The 26,110-nt window shown below is 26.9% G+C and overlaps 1 protein-coding gene across 7 annotated transcripts; it reads left to right on the top strand.

Moving 5' to 3' along the window:
* Positions 1-1,417: 1,417 nt before the first annotated feature.
* Positions 1,418-25,902, top strand: LOC112593738 (myosin heavy chain, non-muscle). Of its 7 annotated transcripts, none has more exons than XM_025338255.1 (32): positions 1,418-1,499; positions 1,566-2,551; positions 9,007-9,163; positions 9,239-9,366; positions 17,154-17,177; positions 17,388-17,411; positions 17,481-17,573; positions 17,636-17,798; positions 17,889-18,032; positions 18,100-18,467; positions 18,534-18,704; positions 18,770-19,555; positions 19,638-19,897; positions 19,966-20,182; positions 20,261-20,590; positions 20,668-20,791; positions 20,853-21,061; positions 21,143-21,271; positions 21,342-21,474; positions 21,561-21,739; positions 21,807-22,040; positions 22,097-22,282; positions 22,356-22,550; positions 22,615-22,779; positions 22,895-23,322; positions 23,385-23,530; positions 23,589-23,778; positions 23,875-23,992; positions 24,051-24,214; positions 24,296-24,441; positions 24,547-24,617; positions 25,633-25,902. In XM_025338255.1, the coding sequence occupies exons 2-31, from the start codon at positions 2,204-2,206 to the stop codon at positions 24,570-24,572; spliced, it is 5,985 nt and encodes a 1,994-aa protein (XP_025194040.1). In that variant the 5' UTR covers positions 1,418-1,499; positions 1,566-2,203; the 3' UTR covers positions 24,573-24,617; positions 25,633-25,902. The 7 variants fall into 7 exon arrangements, with proteins under 7 accessions (XP_025194040.1, XP_025194041.1, XP_025194043.1 ...); XM_025338256.1 differs by having other exon boundaries at positions 1,419-1,499; positions 23,388-23,530; XM_025338258.1 differs by lacking the exon at positions 24,547-24,617 and having other exon boundaries at positions 1,419-1,499; positions 25,633-25,651.
* The last annotated feature ends 208 nt before the right edge of the window (positions 25,903-26,110 follow it).

Raw genomic sequence — 26,110 nt, 5'->3', positions numbered from 1 at the left:
TATATTAATTTATAGTTTTTTGAAGATTTTTTTAGGACTACTAAAATAAATAATACTACCTATACGTTAATTTGGAAAATGTATTTTTCCAGTTATCTTAATATAAATTAGGGTAACTAAAATCTAAGATCAAATATTCCACGGCATTACCGGTTTAGGAACTTTTGTTCAAGTGCTTCAAAAAGTTCTTTAAAATTAGGTACTGTTACCTATTAAATTACCTAATAATATTACAGATTTTAATGTAATTGATTTTTAAATGAATATTTTTTTGGTTAATAAATTTTTATCGATAGAGAAAATTGTTAAACAATAGGTAATAAAGTAACCACACAATACACATAAAATAAAATAAATATATACAAAATGGTAAGGTTAAGAGTAAGTAAGATAATGGTTAGATATGACGTATAAGTCAAGTATACTATATATAGGTACTAAAGTTAGAATATGTTGTACCAGATTTCATAAAATTTATTTTGGTCTCCCTAATTTGGTTAGTTATTATTAGGGCTCGGAAGTTATAGGAATTATATATTGTTCTGTATGCTTTTAATTTATAGCTAATCAAGTTAGAAATCCGAACTATACAATGGACAGTTAAAAAATTAAAAATTAAAAATGCATATTTTGTCAATTTTAGTTAAAAAATTACATATTTCATTGATTTTATACGTATATTATTATTTTATATTTTTCTAAAAAAAATGATTTTTTTTCTCTCTTAACCTGTATATTTAAATTAGTATTGGTTATAAAACTCAAAATTTTAGGTATTTATAGTAATTTCAAAAATACTGAAAAAATATTTATATTTTTAGCTCAATAAAATATCAAAATGCCAACCAGTTATACATTTTTTTCTATTATAAACAGTTTTTATGTATATTATTATTTTATTAATTTATTAACAACATCTGATGTTTTTTTTTTTTGGTATTTAAAATAATTTTTCTGCATATTTAACATAATTTGAATGCATATCTTGTAATTTTTTCGTGCATATTTTGCCTTATTTAGCTCCTGCAATTTCCGAGCCCTAGTTATTATGATGTAAAAAGAGCAAAATGTTTTCAACATTTTCAAATTCTATGCCTTTAAAGTTTAAACACACGCTTTGAAAAAACAAATGTTAAAATAAGAGCTTGAATACGAAGGTTCATTTTTATTGCCATTAAAAAATGTACCATACTACCATGGAGACAATTGGTTGTTGGCGGGCGATGAATAACAGAACAGAAGCGCTGGGAATTACGGCGTTCCTTCGATGGCCAAACTGATCGTCGGCTTATTGTGGTGCGCGCACGCGCGACTATTTTCGCGCCGGTCGTAGCCGCCGCGTATGATTTTCATATTATTATTATTATTATTATTATTATCCCGTATTCGGCGTATTCCCCATTCACATTAATTATTGCTATAATACTCATTATTTGTACGTAATGTTGTAACTTATATTATGGTTGTAATAATTTCATTAGTATTATAATAGGTAAATGGTAATACATTCGTCGTCCTTATTATTATACGTCATTACCCGTTGGCTAAATGTTTTTTTTTATCAGCGGGTGTGCGGCTCGTCATCGTCGTCCCACCGCGAACGGAAAACCAAAACCATAAAGAACTACACAAAACTTCTCCCGTGTGGTACACTGGTACGGCACACGAACGGAGTACGGACCTAGGCGGGCCACCACCTTGCGAACAGAGACGATAGCAGTCCGGCGCCGATAGCGTTACAACGTTACAACCGTACAACTCGGCGGCACACCACCACGACGACCGCTCCGCGCGAACCGTCGTCAACACCGCCACCACAGCGCATCATCTATTCGTCTTCGATTTCGATAGTTGTTCGGTGGAGGAGGAACGCGAGTCTTGACCGTTTTTTCTCTCTCTCGCTCGCTCTCAACTGTAATCGCGTTATTCATATCGCGCGCGCCCGACGGACGCGACAACCGCAGACCCGGCACAGGCTACAGATGCGTTGCAACAACCCGTACGCGTCCGCCACTGACTTCTGACAACGACCGATATTATATTTTATATTTTTATAATCTCAAGTCACGTTTTTTTTTTACGTATTTAATTATTTTGATTGTTTAGACCGTTTTTGGTTTTTTTTTTTTTTAAACATAACACACATATTTGTATCCGTCGCGCCCGTGGACGACGTACGTGAGTGCGCCGAACCATCGTAGCCATGGACATGGACACCGACCGCTCGGACCCGTTCATGAAATACCTGGCCGTCGATCGCAATCAGCTCAACGATCAACCCACACAGGCAGAATGGACTCAGAAACGTCTGGTGTGGGTGCCCCACGAAAGCCAGGGCTTCGTTTCAGCTGGCATCAAAGGTGAACGAGGCGATGAGGTTGAGGTGGAAATTGCCGAGACCGGAAAGCGTGTACTCGTCGATAAGGATGTCATACAAAAGATGAACCCCCCTAAGTTCGACAAAAGCGAAGACATGGCCGAGTTAACGTGCCTGAACGAGGCCTGTGTACTTCACAACATTAAGGACCGCTACTATTCAGGACTGATATATGTAAGTTAACATCAGTACTTTTTTATGTTAGAGCCATTCAATTGCCCTGTGTGGTTTACAATTTCTATTGACTAACAACCGGTTTTTAAATTGATGATGAAGCATATTGTTCATCTGTGCTCTTAGTAGAATATATTATATCTATTTGTGATTTTTCTCGACTAATCTACATAATTATACTTTAGTTCTTATAATATTTATAGTGCATGTAATTAAGTCTCAATATTTAATAAATATTTATGAAAGGCCCCAGAAATACACTGAATTTATTTCCTTTTCCGTTATCCGGTTTTCTACAATAGGTACATTAAACATAAACATAATAAAACAGTTCAATGGTATTTTATTAATACCTATATTTACATGATGGAAACTTATAATTTGGGTAACACTTTTCATAATTTCAAAATATCTTACTAATCAGCATTACCAGTTTAAACATTAAATACTTAAATTATTTTGATGTCATTAATTTGTATTTTGAATAAAAAAGTATGTATTTTATATTATTTATGTTAAAGAAATACCTAATTATTATTATTTTTTTAAATTGATTGTTAACAATTATCAATTTTATTAAATTAAATGATATTCATATGGCATCAACCATCTAGATGTATACTAATAATTTGGAATTGTATTAGTTACACAATTAATTTTTCTTCTTACTAAAATTATATTTAGCTAAATATTTACCCTTAGATAAGCCATAATGATATCATTTAAATAACAACTGCATTTTTATAGTTAGGTTTAAGGTTTAAGTACCAACTATTTGTACTTGTTGTATTTAATAAAAAAATATTAACTATTAGGTATAGTTCATTTAGTAAAACAGTTTATTATTGTTACAAATATATTTAGTTTAATATGGATAGTTATTGATATTCCTATTTTACCTATTTTTGCAAAATAATATATCATATTCATCATATTATGTGGATTGCCTAAAACAACATGGTCAAAATAATTTTTAATGCCTAATAATTCCCACCTATACAAATAGTCAAATAAATCTATAAGTACTTAATTACTAACATTACTACTTACTATCTACTTCGTTGTTTTTTCAAAATGATTTTTTTTATCTTCTATAAAGAAACTTCTCCAGAACATCCAGTGCTAATGCATGAAGTACCTAGGTACTTATAAAACAGTTTGAATGTTTAAAAAAAAAGTTTCAATAGGTACTAGGTATTAGGTACTCACTGATTTATAGAACATATTAGATATGTAATATTTACAAATTAGCGTGATTAAAATTAGGATAATTATTATCATATTTATAATTCACCAACCTTCACACATTCCAACCTTAGTTCAATGCTCAACAAAATAATAAAACAGTTATATATATAACAGTTTCTTATTGTTTACCATAATGTGTTTACTACTCAATTAAAAAAAAAAAAAAGTATTAACTAATTTAAAAAATTAATCATAAAACTAAATAATCTACTGTCAAGATAACTCAGATGTGTTAACATTTTTTCAGTTATTTATTGGTATAAATATTTTAAAATAAGTGTTCTTTTGAGTTTGTTAGGGTAGACTTTCATTATACCTATTAAGTAGTTAATTTATTTCTTTTAATTTAAATGAGAATAAATATTAATGTTAAGAAAATACCTCTACTATTAATAAAATGTAAGAGATACATATAAATACTTGTATGAAGTATAATTGTGTTAAGTATTTATTTAGACAAATAATGGTAAAATGTCTGTAGATTAAAAAGTAACCGTTTTAATGTGAAAGCTTAAGACGGTTTTAAATAGTAGGTACTAGCAAACCATATTTGGTTTCAAAATTATACAAGTCTAGTCAAGATTATAGGGCAAGGTTGTCAACAACCCTTTACATTTTTACCCATATAAATTTAATTATTCAAAAGTTTTAAAGCGATCAATCACTTTTTGTTGTTATAATATGTGTTGGTACATTATTTTAATACATATGGATTGTAGGTTTTTAAATTATCATAGTCGAGACTATAGTTAAGTAGTTGGGTTATACCAGAAGTTACTTAGATATGAATAATAATTATATAAATGTATATGGAAATTAATACCCATAATAATATAATTACTTAACACTATTAATTGAATACATTTAACTTTTGGACTTATAGTTAATATTAGATGTGTATTTCTTTTCTTAATAGGTATAATAAAATAATGATAATTTTTTTTTAAATACTAACTACTTGATTAATATAAATATTTATTAAAACATAAAGCAGAGTATGTTGTACTTTTCCTTATATCTAAGTATTTTATAGTCGTTAAAGTAAATTCCTTTTGTTTACAAAATATTGGTATTTAAAAATTTACATTTTTATTCCAATAAACTTAAAAATTATATGAACGTAATATCTGAAAAAATTAATTATATATTTTTATTTATTGTTTAGTTGTGTAAAAGAAAATACTTAATAAATGAAATAATAATTATAAACTTAAAAAAAAACAACAATAATAGTCAGTATAATTAAATAGGTTAGATAGGTACTTACATTAATCGGTAAAAAAATCTGTGAAACTAAGAGGATATTAAAAAATATACATATGAATTAAAGTAACCATCAGTATTATTAAAATAGTTGAGGTACATACCAATATAAATTGTATACTTTATTTATAAATAAATAATTTAACAAAAACCGAGGTTTTTTAATTACAAATTTGATTAATATTGTTTTTATGGCATTACGTACATAGCATATGTATTTATTCTATTTTTTAGATGGGTATAATATTTTAGTTATTGAGATAATATTACTATGAATTAAAAAATATTTTTGAATTATTTAATTAATTGGGTAATTGTAATTTATATTAAATTGTGTTAAAAGTATTAAATAATTAATGAAAGATGAATTTAAAAGAAAAAGTTAAAAATTGAATATTAATTTTATTTAAGTACGTTATATTTGTCGTTATAATACCAATTAGTATTTTTAGATTGTTGCTTCTGTTTTTCGTCTGATACATGTTAAAATCTGAAGAGGTACCAGTTGCATACTATGATTATATAATTTATATTACTTCGAATTCGAATTTAATTTTTCAAATTATATTTAAAAATTGTAAATTGGTTATTTTTATATTATTATTTCAAAATGAACCCAAATACCTACTAAAAACATTATTATTATTATTATTAAGCACCTTGGAATGCAGCCTGCAGGTCATTTCAGGTCAGCCAGTGTGACATAATCTTGTCTGGACAACTCACCCTCGTATAAACCTTTATTGTAGAAACACACTTAGCGTATTTGTTCGATGTGTTCATAAATCGTAATATCATAATATCATATGTAATAAACTTACTACTAAGCGAAAACAAATTATTAAGACTTGATTACTCAGACACAGAATATACTAGATGGTGTTTATTTCTTTCAATATTCAATCCTAGATTTGGTTGTTGGTCACCACTTGCCGTTGTCTGCTATATGTATTAAGAACATTAAAAGATTAAAACAATTAAAAATAATGCTCATTAAAAAGAAAACCAAGATAAAATAACTATATGTCGCTTTGTCATTCCATTGTCTAATATACGTTCGTTTAGTATAGATATTAATTTTTTTTTTTTTTTGTCTACTCAATTATATTAGTATAATACAAAAAATAAAATCGTAGCAACAAATATTTTTATTAGATTTAAATGATTTATTTTTTGGCTTAAATAAAACTGTTAAACGATCTATTATAATACATCTTATATTTTTTAATATAATTCTATTTAAAATCATAATATAGCAATGGAAATACAATTAAATATTTACCTATTTTAGTGAAAACGTAATTCGTGAAATGTAGAACTGCATAATATAACTAATAAAAATGTTCAATAAAATCCAAATAATGTGATGATTTATAATTAAAAAATATTCCTTCAATAAAAACACTAAACTAAAATTGTGTATTTGCTTTTAAGCTGAAAATTGCAATAATATAATTTCTTCAAGTTGAAATTGTTAAAATATAGTCCAAACACTCTATTTTTTATTTTAAATTCTATATTTTATTTCTAATGTTTTATCTATAATTAATGATTTCGTCATATTTAAGTTTAATCGTCAGTTAAATGTCATTATAAATTTTTATAATTATGATACTTCACAATGTTTTTTTATTTTTATGATTTAAATTATTATAGGTTGTATTATATTCTAAAATATACGTGATAAATTCATTCGAATAACTCTTTTACCATTTAATATTTTTATTGAAAAAATTCATGAAATATTTCGAACAAATATGTCTGTATAAAATCGTTAATTACATAACATGTTCTATCTACCTATCCATGGTTATGATCTAAATTGTGAGAGTTTAGTGTATTGCTTTAATTACATTTTCATTTTTCATACTAATGGATCTGAGAATAGTCGAAATGTTTTTGTCAAATATTCTAATTAATATTTACTGTGTAGAGCTCAAACGCGTATTCTTAAAAAGAGGAGTGGTTATATTATGTCCAAGGAATGAGTAAAGCCTCAATCCTATGAGTCATAGTCAACATACTCGTACAACACTTTTCCTACAAATATGCGTGTTTTTTTTTAATCATATTTTCTACTTGGCTATTCATTTTTGTATAGCATTTATTTTATTTTTATATTTTTAATTTTTAATTAATTAAATTTACTTGTTTCTATGTAATAAATTATTACTATATAGTTTAATAGAATTTTTCATTTTATTTTTATATATCTATTTAGGAGGCCAAACCCTCTAATATTCACTACCTATACAAATGTCATTTGTCGTAACCGATTAGTAATCGCAACAATAATGCTGTGTGTTGGAATCTTGGTCCATTTTAAAAATTAATTCTATTACGAAACGCAGGAGAAACCTTGTCGGTGTATTGAATCATTCACGGAATTCGTTGGAAATTAGCACCATTTAATCAGATTTAACGGCCATTCAAAAATTCCTTATAGAAATCAATTAGGTCAAATAGTTTATTAGTGTAATAATGCAATAAAATGCATTTTTTTTTTTAATAAATGCACTTACAATTTATTTATTTTCTTTTATAATTACTAAGTAATAATATATCGTTAAATAGTAGTAGTTATACATTTTATATTAATAAATTATAAAAAAAATATGTTTATGTGTAATCACGTGTATTTTGTTTATTAAAACTATTCATAGAAACAATAGAATCTCTGTTTTTATAGTTCATAATATTCATATCTATTGTTAAATTGTAACGCTAATTTTGAAAATGGAAAAAATTAAATTGAGTAATTTAAATTTTTCTATACCCTTTAAATAAATAAAAAAGATAACATTTTTATACGTGTGTGTGTGTGTGTGTGTGTGTGTGTGTGTGTGTATTCCAAAAAAGTTTTCCTTATAAATTGTGATGCATATTATAAGGTCAAGTATATCTGCATAAGAAAAAAACAAAAACTGGAAAATTCAAGGTCATCAATGCAAATTATTGAACCTATTTAATTTAAACTAAAAATCTAATATTAATCGTTGCTATTTATATATTGAATTGAAATAGAATTTTATCTAAAATGTGTAGTTGAGATATTATAAATTAATTCATGTTTAATATTAAAATACAAAAGTTTTTCCCTATTATTTTTATAATAATTTTAAATGTTGATATTCTAAATATAAAATCACAAAAGTTATCATGCAATTATATTATTATATAGTCGAGTACCAATGAGATAAAGTTAAGTATTTATTTTATTATATCTATGTAATATATTGTCTAGTGACAAAAAATATAGTTACCTACACTTAATAGAAGGTTTAAAATATTTAACAAATGAATAATCATAAAAAATAGGTAGGTATTCATTAAAATAATACAAAAATTAATTTTCGTAAAAGTTTAAATAGTTTATTATATTTTTACTCGTATTTTTACTAATGTAGCGTAGTGCACAGAAGTTAACCTATACATAATAGAGAAAATAAATGTAAAATATATTCTTTAGGACAATAACGAATGTTGTTTTTATGAAACTGGTTTTTATTTGTAGTTTTGTCTGGGATTTGGTCTCGTTTGAACTATCAAAAAAAAAAAAAAAACAAGACATGATGGAAAATTTAACACTTTTGTATTAAATTAATTATAAAAAAAGGTATATTTAGTTTTATTGATTGCGTGATGATAATTTACTTATAAATTCCCAAAATAATATGAATTAGAATATCATTCAATATAATCTTGTTTTGTGAAAAATATAGTTATTACCCCAAATTTTATAGTTGAGAATTATTAACATTGTTTTTACTTAGTAATTTTTGCTTATCTAACAATATTTATGTTGAACTTAATCCCTAAATTTATGGCAACGTGTTAGAAGATAATAAGGTTTATATATTCTCCTAATCACACCAGGGATCCGGATTAATTATTATATTCTGTTTTTATAAATGTATTATATATCTACCTTTTTAAATTTTTAGACATATTCTGGTCTCTTTTGTGTAGTGGTTAATCCATACAAAAGATTACCTATCTACACAGAAAACATAATGGAACGTTACAAAGGTAACAAACGTCATGAAGTACCGCCACACGTATTTGCAGTAACTGATACTGCATACAGATCGATGTTACAAGGTTAAATATATACTTTATTCATACTTTTATAGGTGTAAAAAAAAAGAAATATAATATATATCTTTTGTATTTTAGATCGAGAAGATCAATCTATACTATGTACTGGAGAATCAGGTGCTGGAAAAACCGAGAACACGAAAAAAGTTATTCAATATCTGGCTTACGTGGCTGCATCTAAACCTAAAGGAGTGATTCAACACGCCGTGAGTAATAACATATCTGTCATATAATCATTTTTATACATTTCGACTTCGACCCACTTATTATTCATTCGAAATATATCGCTATCACAATAAAATAATTTCTTTTAAAAAATCAAGAAATAAAAATTTGAAATACTAACATTTCCATAATAGTAATTAGTCATCATATAATAAAAATTATTGATAGTTTCTATTGAGAAATGTTATTTTGTACTTTATTGACGTTAAATCAAATTTAAATAAAATGCAATAATTAGTTTAATTTTATCAATTATTTTGTATACTTTTGTATACCTAATTGTTATAAACAAAGTACAAAAATTTCAAATTTAAATTGTTATAATATAAAAGCAAGTGACTATATATTTATGAAGTTGTTGCAAATTAATGTTATACGTGCAGATTTTGTACTTTTAGCATTTCTGTAGGTTTGAAATGAAGGCGTAATGTTGATTTAACTCAAAACCACTCCCATTTCTATATTAGGTTCTTAGATGGATATCTGAAAAGTAATTCATGTAATACACTGATTTTTAACCTGCCTGCATTAATAGATCTCACATTTACTGTTGTTTTATTCATTATGTCGACGGACGCGTGCAAAACTCGACTGTAATAATGCACACATACTACATGAGGTTTTCCGTTTTTAATCTGTAGGGATTTATGTGAAAGCTGGTATACTATGAAAACCAGAAAGGAGTTAACCTTACTTATGGATTTGTAATATTTCTATCCATATTTGTTCTATCATTTATGTCCTTATGTTTCCTTTAGTCATATTAAAAAATGATTACATTAGTATTATACTCTATAGTTATTTGCACTCTTTTTAATGGATAGGTATATTTTATTATTTATTAATTACTTGGCCTATACTTTATTTACATTTTGGTGTTGTGTATGATTCACATATGCAACACGCCGTACGTTTATCTTGTATATTTGTACAAGTATGTTATTATATTTATGCATTTTTGCACTATTCGTTGAATATTTATATTTTCCTTAAACAGCTGCAACGTGATGTGTGCACTATATGCACGAATCATTACTTGGTGGCAAACGCGGTGAAAGCTATTATCTTTATTGGCTCGAACAATACATAATCTGTCCTTATTTTGCTTGGAATAATAGCGAAACTCGTCATTGTTGTGTACATACTGAAGTTAAACACCCATGAATGGTGGGTTCTAACTCGTAAGACGGTAAAATATTTATGTCTAACTTAGGTATCATGCAGTTATAATCGTCAATGTCTCTGTATCGTCAGTAGTCAATTCTAATTTAGGCGGTTTCCGTTGAATGCTTAATTATAATAATTTTCTTACTGTTCCGACGACCTTACACGCTGATTTTCGAATCAAATAATAGAAGATAAAATATCAAACCAAATTCGGTTAGGTTGTTTGTTTTTGACTGATATCTTTACTGGTCGTTCGTGACTTGTATTATTTTTTCATAATGTATTTAAAGGTATCCGAATCTGTTGTATCGGTGTCATGTACATACTCATGTCACTTGCCTGTTTAATTAATATTCATTATGTAGAACGATTTTGTCCAAACAGAAAAAAAATGTCGATGTATTCTATATTATAAAGAATTAATGTTTATGGTTGAGTACAGTGAAAGTATTGAGATTTATCGGACTCCCGTGCAGCTACAAGGATGATGTTGAAGTTTGCTGCCTTATTTGGCGCCAAACTGATCAGTCCACATATGGTCACAATTTTTATTTTCTTAACCGTGTCATGTGCAAATTCTCATTATATAAGACATCCGCCTTGCTACCCAAATTCACATACGGTTATCATATGCATTAGTCTATTTTTGGGCATATGAATAGGTATTAACGATTCATCGCCTTGTATTTTATTTATTATATCATTCTATATATTATATGTATATTATAGAACTGTAATTGATCAAAAATTAATACAAATATATATTATATAAACTACTATTGTATAAAAATAAAATACACCATAATTCATATAAAGTTTTCGAGTTGATAGAACATTTTACTAAAACAAAAACAATAAAATAATTTTAATGAACATTTTAAAATTTTTTAATGTAATAGGTAATATAATATTTAAAGTTTGAGTTTTAATTAGTAGAGGAACTGAGAATATTTTAACGTTTTAGAAAATAAATTCTTGAGATTCTGCGAAGTTGCTTTTTATTCAAATTAGTTCGTTTGTTTAGTACACAGTCACGTTTGATTTAACAGCATAAGTTAATGAATAGGTTACAATGACGGGTATTTAATCAGTTCGGCACGTGCTAGTATCTAGTATTAAAATGTTTGTATTATTTCAACATTGATAGTAATGATAAATAAATCGCTCAATCTGCCCAATTTAAATATGACATATTATTAATTTAGTTGTATTTTAAAAATGTAAGATATTAACCAATTAGTACGAATTGGTTTTAATATTAGCCAAATGTTTACTAATTTTTGTTTAAATTATTTTTGTCTGTTACAATATTTATAAAGATGATATTTATTCTATAATACTAAATAATGATTCAATTACTGCAGTACAAAAATTAATCTTTACTTACTCAAATTATTATGTTTCAAAAGCGGAGATAGTTTTTTAATTGGATTTTAGATAGTGTATAATTAAATAATTTAAATTGATATCGAAAAATAACATCACTGTTAATTTACTAATGTTTAAAATCAGTGTTTTAAAAAAGTTTTATAACCGACTCAATACTGACATTTTAAAATAGGTTCAATTAATTATTTAATAAAAATAACAATTGTTTAAAATTTAAATGAATCATCATTTCTAAAACTTCCTATTTTTTTTTTAATAATTTCTCTTATAAAAAAATTTTAAAATTGTATACGATTAATATATAACGATTTCTGATATCACTGATGTAGGAGTGAAATATCAAAAAATGACCGCCTTCCGGTAATATAATTTTAAAATATTAGGTATAATAATGATTATTGAGCGCATTAGTTAATTAAATTGTATGTTATATTTAGATAAAGCAATACATATAAATGTTAGTGTCGTTACAAATTAAATAATTAAATAATAAAATGTGAAGAATATTTTATTATTTGATATTTATTATAAAATGTCTTTGTTTACACTAGTAAATATTGCTCTAGTATTTCTAATTTTTTTTATGCTTTATCGTATGCTTTTTAAATTTTGAAAAATCTAACTTCTCAATGTTGATTGGCTTAAAGATGATTTTTTTTTCTTTTTATCAATTCTTACAAGTTATGATAACATTGATAATACTGTGTTGTTATAAATATTATAATCAATAAATGCGATCGATAAGAGCTCAAGACTCTAGATATTGTACTGTCTTTTAAAGCACACTCCAGTCGTCGTTTAAAACATAATATTTAATAATTGTATAATAATATTATTATTCATAGTTACTACTATAATATGCCGAATTCCATAAAAAATAAATTAATTTCTTGGTTCACTAAAACTTAGTGGACCAATCATGAGCCAAAAATCATGTTTAAGGGATCATTATAGTTCACTATTGATTCATTAAATGTTAAGTGATTGATTATGTAATAGCTATAGTGTGTATAGTTGCTTTGTTATTTTTGTCGCTTACGACTTATATTATTTTTACTGATTAGAAGTTAGAGCTTCGTTAAGTCGACTTGTCCTTCTATCTATTAGTAGTATAAAAACTGCTTAAAAAAAAAAAAACGGTGGAATAGCGTATTTTGCAATTTATTCGTCTACGTTAAACACACATTATAATATATACGTACCATTACCTAGAATCTACTCCTAAGCTGTGTCCCAAAACTCCCGTGTGTGTTACCATAAATAGCTTATTGTGCTTATCACGGCGTCCGTGAGTTACACGTTAAACGTATTAGCGATAGGCCTTGTACTCGACGATTTAAATGTAAAAAAAAGTATATAAATATAATTTATAATATCATAACCATTTATGAGAAATTTTGTCTTGTTCGCTATATAGGTATTCGTACGATTCTGTTTCCATTTATTTTAATCGTACGTTTGTTATCGTTGTTGGCATATATGACTCATACGTTTGGCCACGTTAGGGTCCCCTTGCGATTTCTACCAGATACGCTAGCTTAATCGTCCTATTAGGTGTTATAATTTAGAAAACGCTTTAGTAATATCGTTATCATAAAATTATATACTTGCAACCTAATAAAATACGTATAATTTGTAATTAGTTTTAAATGCTTATAAAACGTATCAATTCATATTGATATCAAAATGTACGAAACGTCTTCTCTGGAGTTTCAAATCCTAGATTAAAATAATTGTGTACATTTTTTAATTTAGAATATTATTATAATCAAACGTATACAAAATAAAAATACCATTACAAGTGTACAGAGTAATATTTTTTTTAAAAACATTAACAAGTAGAAAAAAATTGGCGATGTCATTACATAATATTATTTTCCAATAGCGTTTTCAAACGTCAATAGCCATATTAATGTATTAATGTTTACAAATTATCATAGTTTGTTTAAAAACTATCGACGACAAGATGATGATTTATGATGATAATGATTTAATAATAATAACAATAATACGCACGTTTGAATTGTATATATGTAATATAGTATAGTATACTCGGTACTCGGAGTATAAGGTCCGATATATATGTATATATCACACACGTGACACGTGTGATTTTATGTTAAATAACAATGATGATAATTTTTTGTCATTATTTCAATACAGCCTACGCTAGCCTAACAACGGAACATCCGGAAATATCAAAATAATAATAATAATGTTTTGTTAATGATAAGTGATAACGCTTGATTTACCAAGGTACAAATAACAAAAATCGTAAATGTACACTTGAGTAAAGATTATAATACCTATTAAGTTTTAGGGTATCGAATACGTTTTTGAATACTTATTTGTGGTATAAAATATTAGATATTTATATTCCTGCAGAACCACTAACCACATCACATTTTTTTTTTCAATGATAAATATTTGTTTCTCGGTAATATACTGAATGCCATAAATCATATTTTTTTATGTTATTTGTAAAAATCTTGATTTCTATTAGATTTATTAATGTAAAATCTACAAATTTGTTCATTTAAAGATTTAATAATGTTTTTAAAGTATAAGATGAATCAATTATCTTACAGACGTGTAATTAATAAAATTTATTGGTTATTTCTAAATAATTGTCCAGGGCTATTAATACTAAGTTACTGTAATATATTATAGCAGTGTTTTTAAACCTTTTTATTGTATCGACCTTCCAAATAAATATTCAATTTTTTAACGATCCCCTAATATATATTTTAGTGGCTCTAAAAAAATATTTAGCAACCTTTTAAGGGGTGGCGACTGCCCAGGTTAAAAAACACTGCATTATATTTGTGTTAAAAACAAATAATGGCTATTAAAATTTTGTTTATGTAATATTGAATACACAAGATGACAATTTTTATTTTTTAAGTTGGTGCTTGTTTGATGATTATCCCAAGTACGTATTAAAAGGTCTGGGGTTAAATAAAAAAATGCACTCAGTTCGCCAGACGCCAATACAATACGACTTTTTGATTTATACTCGTGCACATAAAGCATATACGTTCCTATAGAATGATACACACGAGTTGCATAATACTTTTTCGGCGATAAGGACTCTGCTCATTAGTCGTGTTGCTTAAGGACATGTATGTGCGTACGCAATGGATATATATTATTATAGCTGTAATGTCCTATAATATTTCTGTATCGTATTATCGTGTAAACTTTTGTATTTCTCTATTGCGCGGCATAAAACGCGACTGGAATCGTCTAAAAACGCATAGCGCCGCGTCTTTGTTCCGTGCGCGCGTTTAGGTTAATCGTCACGTTTTCCGCCATACGAATTTAAACGAAGAAAAGAAATCGCGGTACCATTCAACGCATATATATGACAAGTACGATATATATACATATATATCACATATATTTTAATTAGGTACTGACTTTTAATAACGATGTTAAAAATTAAAACAATTTTTTTTTATAAAAACCGTCAAGAATGTTTGCACACCTTACTATAAAACGATAATATTTTTCTAACATTATAAGCACGCCACATATGCACAGTGTTCGAAAACAAAATGTATAATATATTTGTTTTTGCAATGACTTGTGTAAAAATAAAAATATATATTTAGCGTTTTACGTGTTAGTGGATATGTTTTCTTTTTAGTATTCTTGCCTCGTGCTCACAAGTATTGAAACGACAGTATTATTTATGACGCACGTACTATGCATAGAATTATTATATTTGTTAAAAAAAAATTATACCCAAACATACGATTAATAATGTAAATATGTACCTGATCAATGATCTCCATTAACAGTAATAATTGTCAAAACAATTGAAAAGTGATAAAATGTTTAATTAACCAACTTACAAATATTTTATACCTTTTATTATCGATTTATTGAATAATATTACTATCAAAATTTATTTAGCAAGTTCGTCCCAGTAAAACATTATTGAATTCTTTTTTTATATCTATAGTAGTATAGTTATGTGTATTATTATTGTTATTTATACTGAATGCGTGAGATATAAAAAATCTTATAAAAAATAATTTTACAACTGTTAAAAATCGACAAATGATTCGTTCGTTAGTCATCGGCCGTCGTAATTTATTGACATTAAAGAACGTGTTTCATAGATTATTAATGAGTGTTCAACCAAAGTTGTTCGGATAGCTGCAGTTTTACACGTTCAAATAGGTTCTTAAGTTGATGTGTCTTATCAATACTAATTTAACTTATTGTTTATAGTAGGTATTTACACAATTATACCAAAGTGATTTTTCTCCTAAAGTTATGCGCGTTTGCTTGCCTATGAATAACGTCATAATAGTGTTTTATATTAAACAAGTTTAGAATAATTATGATAAGCACTAAACTTGAACTGTCTATATTATGCTTATCAACAATTTTTTGACTTATAATTGTTTTAAAATAATTCTTTTAAAGTTTAAATTTATTGTTATGATACAATTTAGAACATTTAATTAATTGTATAATGTAATATAATTTTTGCGTTTAGTATTTAGGTACTTGATTATTTTCTTAAAATTTTCTTAATCGTTCTTTAAACTATACGGATTTCTTATAGTATTAAACAAAAGTTTTAATTTTAATGCCAATCTAAACATTCATGTTGTATTATTGTTACCAATTTTTAACAATTTTGTTTTTAGAAAACGGTTTATTGTAATTTATATTTTATTATTTTTCTGAACATAACTTATACAACTAAGCAGAACAAACAACAAGTGCATTTTATTGACATTTTTAATTCCTCTAAAATATTTTAATCAAAACATTAAACTTCATTACCCTACCGTGTGTATTATATAAAATCAATATAAAATTAGATAAGCACCTCTTATTCACGTTACACAAATAGAACCTGTACAACATCATCATGTAAATTATTTTAAAAAAACATTACGTAATTTATTTATTTATTTATTTATTTATTTATTTATTTATTTATTTATTTATTCTATAATTGAAACATTGTTTTTGTACAACGATATAGAAAAAATCTATTTCTGTTTTGCTAGTTATTAGAAAAATATTTGATATTTCTTTTTTTAATATATTTTATGACTAAAACTTAAACATGACATACCTACTAAAGCTTGCAACACTCTAAATTAAAAAAAAAATATATATTATATTATACCTACTTATTTATTTGTTTTTTTTTCTTATGTTTATATGTTGATTTTTGGAAAATCAGTCACCTGGTCCAGCTTTGGTTGTTGTAAGTATACATAATTATATGCTTATTAATTAATTTAGTTTATTATATGTGTATCTAACTGTCCTAACCTATGTTTAATATTTTTTATTTTTTTTAAATAAAACTTAATTATGTTATGCATAAAATATGTATTATCTATTAAAATATTTGTATTGCCTTTTAAAAATGTTTGCACGCTTTCCATTTGGATTGATATACTTATTTAACTAGTGTAATACTAATGTTAGTTATGAGGTAAGTAGAAAAATATTTTTTAGTTCAAAAAAAAAAAAAAATTTATGTATGTATTTTATTTTTGTTTAGGGTGAACTAGAACAACAGCTATTACAAGCTAATCCCATTTTAGAAGCATTTGGTAATGCAAAAACTGTGAAAAATGACAATTCTTCTAGATTTGTGAGTTTTGTTTATAATTAGTGTATTAATGAATCTAAATTTTTCGTAATTGGTATTCACAGGGTAAATTTATTCGTATTAATTTTGATGCTTCTGGTTTCATCGCTGGTGCTAATATTGAAACTTACTTATTGGAAAAATCGAGAGCTATACGACAAGCAAAAGATGAACGTACATTCCATATTTTCTATCAATTGCTATGTGGAGCTACTGCTGAACAAAAAAATAAATTAATATTATTTGTTTTTTGTTTTTACGTTATAAAGTTGACTACAGTTAAATTAAAATTAATATTTTATATTATTTTGTTTTTAGCTGAATTTATTCTTGAGGACCCTAAAACTTATAGTTTCCTTACAAATGGTAATCTCCGTGTACCCGGTGTAGATGATTCTGCTGAGTTTAGAGAAACTGTTAATGCTATGAATATCATGGGGATGACAACAGAAGATTATTCTGGTATGTTAAATTTAGATTATTTGTTTGATAAATGCAAGTTTAATGCATTTACATAACTTTTTTTTAGCTATTTTCCGAATTGTGAGTGCTGTTATGTTGTTTGGAAACATGCAGTTTAAACAAGAGCGCAATAGTGATCAAGCAACACTACCTGATAACACAGTAGCCCAAAAAGTAGCTCATCTTTTGGGTTTGTCTATAACCGAAATGACTAAAGCCTTCCTTAGACCTCGTATCAAAGTTGGCAGAGACTATGTGTCCAAAGCCCAGACCAAAGAACAAGTGGAATTTGCTGTAGAAGCTATTTCTAAAGCATGTTATGAACGTATGTTCCGTTGGCTTGTTAACCGCATTAATAGATCTTTAGATAGATCTAAAAGACAAGGGGCATCATTTATTGGAATCTTAGATATGGCTGGATTTGAAATATTTGAAGTAATTTATTTAGTTACTATTTTGTTATATTTTAATCTAATTAAATATTTTTATTATTTTTATTAGTTAAACTCATTTGAACAGCTGTGTATAAATTACACAAATGAAAAACTACAACAGCTATTCAACCATACCATGTTTATTTTAGAACAAGAAGAATATCAAAGAGAAGGTATTGAATGGAAATTCATTGATTTTGGATTGGATTTACAACCCACTATTGATTTAATTGACAAAGTATGTATCGTGATATAATTTTAAATTAATTTTCAGCATAAATTAATTGTTCTTGTATTCCATAGCCTATGGGTGTTATGGCCTTATTAGATGAAGAATGTTGGTTCCCAAAAGCTACTGATAAATCATTTGTAGAAAAACTAATGTCTGCCCAAAGTGTTCATCCAAAATTCCATAAAACAGACTTTAGAGGTGTTGCTGATTTCTCAATAATCCACTATGCTGGAAAAGTTGATTATTCTGCACATAAGTGGCTTATGAAAAATATGGATCCATTGAACGAAAATATTGTTCAACTCTTACAATCTTCTCAAGATTCTTTTGTTACTCACATCTGGAAAGATGCGGAAATTGTAGGTATAGCTCATCAAGCTCTCACTGATACACAGTTTGGAGCACGGACAAGAAAAGGAATGTTCCGTACAGTATCACAATTATATAAAGAACAATTGAACAAATTGATGATTACTTTAAGAAATACTAATCCTAATTTTGTAAGATGTATTATTCCAAATCATGAGAAAAGAGCCGGTAAAATCGATGCTCAACTTGTATTAGATCAACTACGATGTAACGGAGTCTTAGAAGGCATTAGGATTTGTAGACAAGGTTTCCCTAATCGTATTCCATTCCAGGAGTTTAGACAGCGATATGAACTCCTTACATCAAATGCTATACCTAAAGGTTTTATGGATGGTAAAAAAGCTTGTGAAAAAATGATTAAGGCTCTTGAACTTGATACAAATCTCTATCGTGTTGGTCAGTCCAAAATATTCTTCAGAGCAGGTGTTCTTGCTCATTTAGAAGAAGAACGAGACTTCAAAATTTCTGACCTCATAGTCAACTTCCAAGTAAACAATTTTTAAATAATTTTTTTTATTATATTACAAATTTAAAACTATTTAGTTTATTATAAATCCTATTTAATTTTAGGCTTTCTGCAGAGGATACTTAGCGAGAAGAAATTATCAAAAACGTTTACAACAATTGAATGCTATTCGTATCATTCAGCGCAATTGTTCAGCATATTTAAAACTAAGAAACTGGCAATGGTGGAGATTATATACTAAAGTTAAGCCTCTTTTAGAAGTTACCAAACAAGAAGAAGTATTATCTATTAAAGAAGAAGAATTGAAGGTAGTTAAAGAAAAATTAGATTCTCAACAACGTGGTGTTCTGGAACTCGAAAAAAAGTAATATATTTTTAATTTTATTTAATAATTTATATTATAGTATGTAATATGTTATTTTTTACTAATAGATATCAAACAGCAGTGGATGAGAAAAATGCCTTGGCTGAACAGCTACAAGCAGAAGTTGAATTATGTGCTGAAGCTGAAGAAATGAGAGCTAGACTTGCTGCCAGAAAATTAGAACTAGAAGAAATATTACATGATCTAGAAGCTAGAATTGAAGAAGAAGAAGAAAGGTCTAGTACATTAGCTCAAGAGAAAAAGAAGTTACAAATTAACATAAATGTTAGTATTAATAATTGTCATTTAAATGATGGAAATAATTTTGAAAAAATATTATGTTTTATTTTTTTATAATTTTAGGATTTGGAAGAACAATTAGAAGAAGAAGAAGGAGCACGGCAGAAACTTCAATTAGAACGTGTTCAGATGGATGCCAAACTTAAGAAATTAGAAGAAGATCTTGCACTTGCTGAAGATACTAATGTAAAACAAGTCAAAGAAAAAAAAGTCTTGGAAGAAAGAGCTGCAGATTTGGCACAAACATTAGCTGAAGAAGAAGAAAAAGCAAAACATCTAGCTAAATTAAAAGCAAAACATGAAGCATCCATTGCAGAATTAGAAGAACGCTTATTAAAAGATAATCAGCAAAGACAGGAAATGGACCGTACTAAGCGTAAAGTTGAGACTGAGGTAAGAATACATTTAGCATATTATATCATCTATAGCAAATAAAAAATAATTTATACTATAAAAATAATAATTTTTAGGTAAATGACTTAAAAGAACAGCTAAATGAAAAGAAAGCTCAAGTAGAAGACTTACAATTACAACTTGGCAAACGAGAAGAAGAATTGACACAAGCATTCATGAGAATTGATGAAGAAGCTGCAAGTAAGTTTTTTTTTTTTTTTATTCTTATATAATTTTTATTATCATAAATAAAATTTTACAGGTAAAGCACAATCACAAAAGGCTCTCAGGGAATTAGAATCTCAACTTGGGGAACTTCAAGAAGATCTTGAAGCTGAACGTACTGCTAGAAGTAAAGCAGAAAAACAAAAGCGTGACCTTAATGAAGAACTTGAAGCCTTAAAACATGAGCTTTTAGATTCTTTAGACATAACTGCAGCACAACATGAACTTAGAGCTAAACGAGAACAGGTATAATAATATAAATAATTAATCAGTTCACATGCTTTACCTTTAAACACCTTAATATCCATAAATGTTGTTTCCTATTAGGAATTGGCTACCCTAAAGAAATCTTTAGAAGAAGATACACAATCGCACGAAATCATTATTACCGAAATGCGACACAAACACAGTCAAGAAATATCCGTTATAAATGAACAGATAGAATCCTTGAAAAAAATATTGCTTTGAAATTTAATAATTGTATGTAGCTACATTATATTATACTCTTATTTTTATTATTATATAGTCTAAAAGTCAATTAGAAAAATCTAAGCAAACTCTTGAAGCCGAAAATGCTGATCTTGCTGCTGAACTCAAGTCTTCTGCATCTTCGAAATCCGAATTAGAAAGGAAACGTAAAATTACTGAATCTCAACTTAGTAAGTACTAGCTTTTAAAAAAATTAAATAATGTCTACAATAATTTTAAAGAATCAATTTAATAATTATTAATTTTTATTTTATAGGTGAGATACAAAGTAAATTTGCTGAATCAGAACGTTCGAAAAATGAATTAATTGAAAGACTTTCTAAACTTAGCAATGAATCTGAATCCATTGTTAATCAATTAGAAGCAGCTGAACTCAAAGCTTCTGCTGCTGAAAAATCAGCAGGAACAATGGAAACTCAGTTGCAAGAAACACAAGTATTTAAAAACAAAATTATTTGATTTTTTTAAACTTATTATTATCTTGTTATTTTAATTTTTTTAGGCACTTCTGGAAGAAGAAACCAAGTTGAAATTGTCATTGAATTCTAAACTTAAACAAATTGAAAGCGAAAAAGAAATTTTGCAAGAACAGTTAGAAGAAGAAGAAGAGTCTAAAAAAAATATGGAAAAACAAATAGTTGCTCTTAATTTACAAATAACTGAAATGCGAAAAAAAATGGAAGATGATGCTGAGTCAGCCGCTGCAATGGAAGCTTCTTATAAAAAAATCTTTAAGGTATATTATACCTTCATTTATTAGTTTAAAATTTGTATTAACATCAATTTTTTTAGGATGTGGAATTGTTACAACGGCAAATTGAAGAATTACAAGCAACAAATGATAAATTGGAAAAATCTAAGAAGAAACTTCAATCAGAACTAGATGATATTAATATTGATTTAGAAGCTCAACGATCTAAAGTTATCGAACTTGAGAAGAAACAAAGAATATTTGACAAAACTCTTGCCGAAGAAAAGGTAACAGCATAAAGATTTTTATCAAGCTTTTTGAATAAAATTTTAAATTACTATTGTTAATACTTAAAATTAGGCGGTTTCTGAGCAAATGGCTATTGAGCGTGACGCTGCTGAACGAGAAGCTCGTGAAAAAGAAACACGTGTGCTTTCTTTAACTAGAGAGCTTGATGAACTGATGGTCAAAGTTGAAGAATTGGAAAGAGGAAAGAGAACACTTCAAAATGAGTTGGATGAATTGATAAATAATCAAGGAACGGCTGATAAAAATGTTTGTATACATTTATTATTAACATATTTTTGAAAAAAGTATTAAGTTTATTTTTATTTTTTAGGTTCATGAATTGGAAAAGGCAAAACGAATATTAGAATCACAATTGGCTGAGATACGTGTACAGAATGAAGATCTAGAAGATGAACTTCAAATAACTGAAGATGCTAAATTAAGACTTGAAGTGAATATGCAAGCATTAAGGGCTCAATTTGAACGTGATCTTGTTGTAAGTGTGATATATGAAAATATCTTACATTAATGGCAATTTATATCTAATTAATTTTAGTCAAGTAACAACAACATAATATTCTTTTCGTTTAATATTTTATTGTGTTAATTAGGCCAAAGAAGAGCAGAGCGAAGAAAAACGTAGAGGACTCTTGAAACAAATTCGTGACATAGAAGCTGAACTGGAAGATGAACGCAAACAAAGGTCGACTGCAATGGCTGGTCGCAAGAAAATTGAAGCTGATTATAAAGATCTTGAACAACAATTAGACATGCACAACAAATTAAAAGAAGACGCTTTAAAACAACTTAAAAAATTACAAGTTCAATTGAAGGATGCTACTCGTGATGCTGAAGAGGCTAGAGCTTCTCGCGATGAGCTTTCTGCAACATCAAAAGAAACTGAACGTAAATTGAAATCAGTTGAAGCTGAATTACTGTTATTGACAGAAGAGTTGTCTGCATCTGAAAGAGCTAGACGTGTAGCAGAAAGTGAGCGCGATGATCTACACGAAGAAATGAATAGCAATTCTAACAAGGGGTTTGTGTTATTATCTTTAACTAAAAATTAGAATATTTTTAATAAGTATTGTATTTTGTTAGCAGTACATTAATGGTAGATGAAAAACGTCGCCTGGAAGCAAGAATATCTACGTTAGAAGAAGAATTAGAAGAAGAACAGACAATGTCAGAAGCGTTGAACGAACGAATTAGAAAAGCTCTAATTCAGATTGAACAGTTGAATTCAGGTAAATTAATTTATATTTTTTAATTTTACCAAGAATATTTAATTATTATTTTGATTAGATTTGGCAAATGAACGAGCAACAACACAAAAATTGGAGACAAATAAAATGTTATTTGATAGACAAAACAAAGAACTAAAAGCCAAATTAGCAGAAATTGAAACTAATCAACGAGTGAAAACTAAAACTGCCATTTCCAACTTGGAATCTAAGATTGCCAATCTCGACGAGCAACTGGAAACTGAAGCCAAGTAAGTGTTAAAAAAAAAAAATTAAAATTAAAATTTTTTTGTTATATGAGTGTTTGTTACACATTATTATTACTAATGGTAATTTCCAATTCCTAGGGAAAGACAATTACAACAAAAAGCTAATCGTAAATTAGAGAAAAAAATGAAAGAAGTTATAATGCAATTAGAAGATGAAAGAAGAACAATTGAACAGTATAAGGAACAAGTAGAAAAGGTATTTATGTCAAACCTTATCATAGACATTACTACTATGTAAAATTGTTTTTTTTTAGAGCAATGCTAGAGTTAAAACACTGAAGAGGCAAATTGAAGAAGCAGAAGAAGAAATCAGTAGAGAGAAGCACCAGAAACGAAAAATTCAGCGCGATCTCGATGAACTTTTGGAATCCAATGAATCAATATCTAGAGAGAACAATAATTTGAGAAGCAAACTCAGGTTCTTAAAAAAAAAAAAATTATATTTAAAAGAAATACTGCTATAATGTGCATGTATAATTTTTTTTTTTTTTTTTTATAGGCGAACTGGAGTGACCACGACTTCCAGAATAGGTGCTACTGGTAGTAAACGAGGCTCAACAATTGATGATTTATCAACAGTTCATGGTAGTTCTCTTGATGATTCACTGGAGTCAAACAATGGATCTAATGATACAAATTCTCTTGGTGAGCAAAAACAGTTTTAAATATAAATATAATTAGTATAAAACTATACTGTTGTATTATTATCATGGTTAAGTGGATGGTGTGAATTAATATTATAATATTTAGGTGCTGAAGACATGTGGTCTCGCTAAATTTTCAAGATAATTACTTTTCAATCAAAAAAATAAATAATAATGGTATGTAGGGAATGCACATGAACAACCATCTCCTAGTTATTGACTCACTTATTAAACTCCTTTGTGCTAAAAATTTGGCTTATTTATATTCAAATTGGGATTTTTTCTATCTTGTTTAATGGTATTTAAATATTTTTCATCTATATATAAGCCATGGTTTTTTCCCACATTAAACGCATGGGAAAATATAATAATTAATCCGTGCCCTTGCATTACTTCTAGGAACAGCTATGTTCAAAATATTTTGTAATTTTTTTTTTTAATTAATCTGATCGCCAATTGTATACATTTTTGAGCTATAATAATATATTATTATTGTTAGATTTTGCTTAATGATCATAAATGTTTTATGTAACTTGATATTGTTTAGTGTTTACAACATTTTTGAACACAGCTGTTAATTTTTGTAAAAAATAATAACCCAAAGTCAATATTATTTACTATTGTGTTAATTTATACTCTTAAATATTAAATTTAATTATAATTTAATATTAACAATGGTTGTGTATCAACATTATAATAAGGATTTAATTCCCGACTAATACACATTAATATCTTGTCTTATTAATTTCTGTAGTGATTAGTGTTATTACTTATTAATTAGGTTTTTGTGTAAATACAGTCGCACTTAAAATTATTATTGGTGAATTTTAAATTTATAACTGTTGATAAAAAATATATATATATAATAGACAGATAAAATATTCCATTAATATGGTGTATATATGTATATATATAATGTTGTATTCACCACTGAGAAAAAAATAAAGCGTTGGAAATAACAAATAAGTGATAACTTATATTGAGTAACTCATAAATACTTTTTACAAAATGTATTGAACTTGTAAAAAACTAAAATATTTTGATGATAGCATGTAAAATCAAATAAAACGCTATTTTTAATCATTAATAATGAAAATAAGTATGTAGTTTTTAGACTGATTATATTTGTTTAATCTTGCCATTTAACCATTAATTACTTCCAGTATTTTTTAATCACATTATCATTTTTCAGGTCCGTGAAACATAAGGCTCAAAAAAGAAACCGAATTTTTTTAAATTATAGTTTTAACCAGAAACATTTCCTCCTCCCTTGATATTACCCTCAATTATTGTACTGTACTTATATTTACTGTATACTTAAAAAATTTGATTTGTTGCCAAATAAAAATGATCATCTCTGTCATTTTACAAGATATTCTGAAATGCATTAAGTATTACAAAACCCATTGTTTTTCAGAGAACAGAAAACTGTTATTATTTATTATTTATTTATAATGATTCTATGTTTTTTTTTAAAAAAAATTTGTGTTTGTATAAAATAATTTCTTATCTAACAACAATAATTATTTATATATATTAATCATTAACAATATAATAAAAAAACATTAATGCCATTTACATTTTTATATTTATATTCAAATTACATATTATTTGTCAGTAATATAATATGCTACACATTCCTTATTATTATTATTATTATTACTATTATT

The sequence above is a fragment of the Melanaphis sacchari genome, unplaced genomic scaffold, assembly GCF_002803265.2.
Source record: "Melanaphis sacchari strain LSU unplaced genomic scaffold, SCAv2.0 Contig20_pilon_pilon, whole genome shotgun sequence".
NCBI lineage: Eukaryota > Metazoa > Arthropoda > Insecta > Hemiptera > Aphididae > Melanaphis > Melanaphis sacchari.
This window is presented reverse-complemented; position numbering and strand designations above follow the sequence as displayed.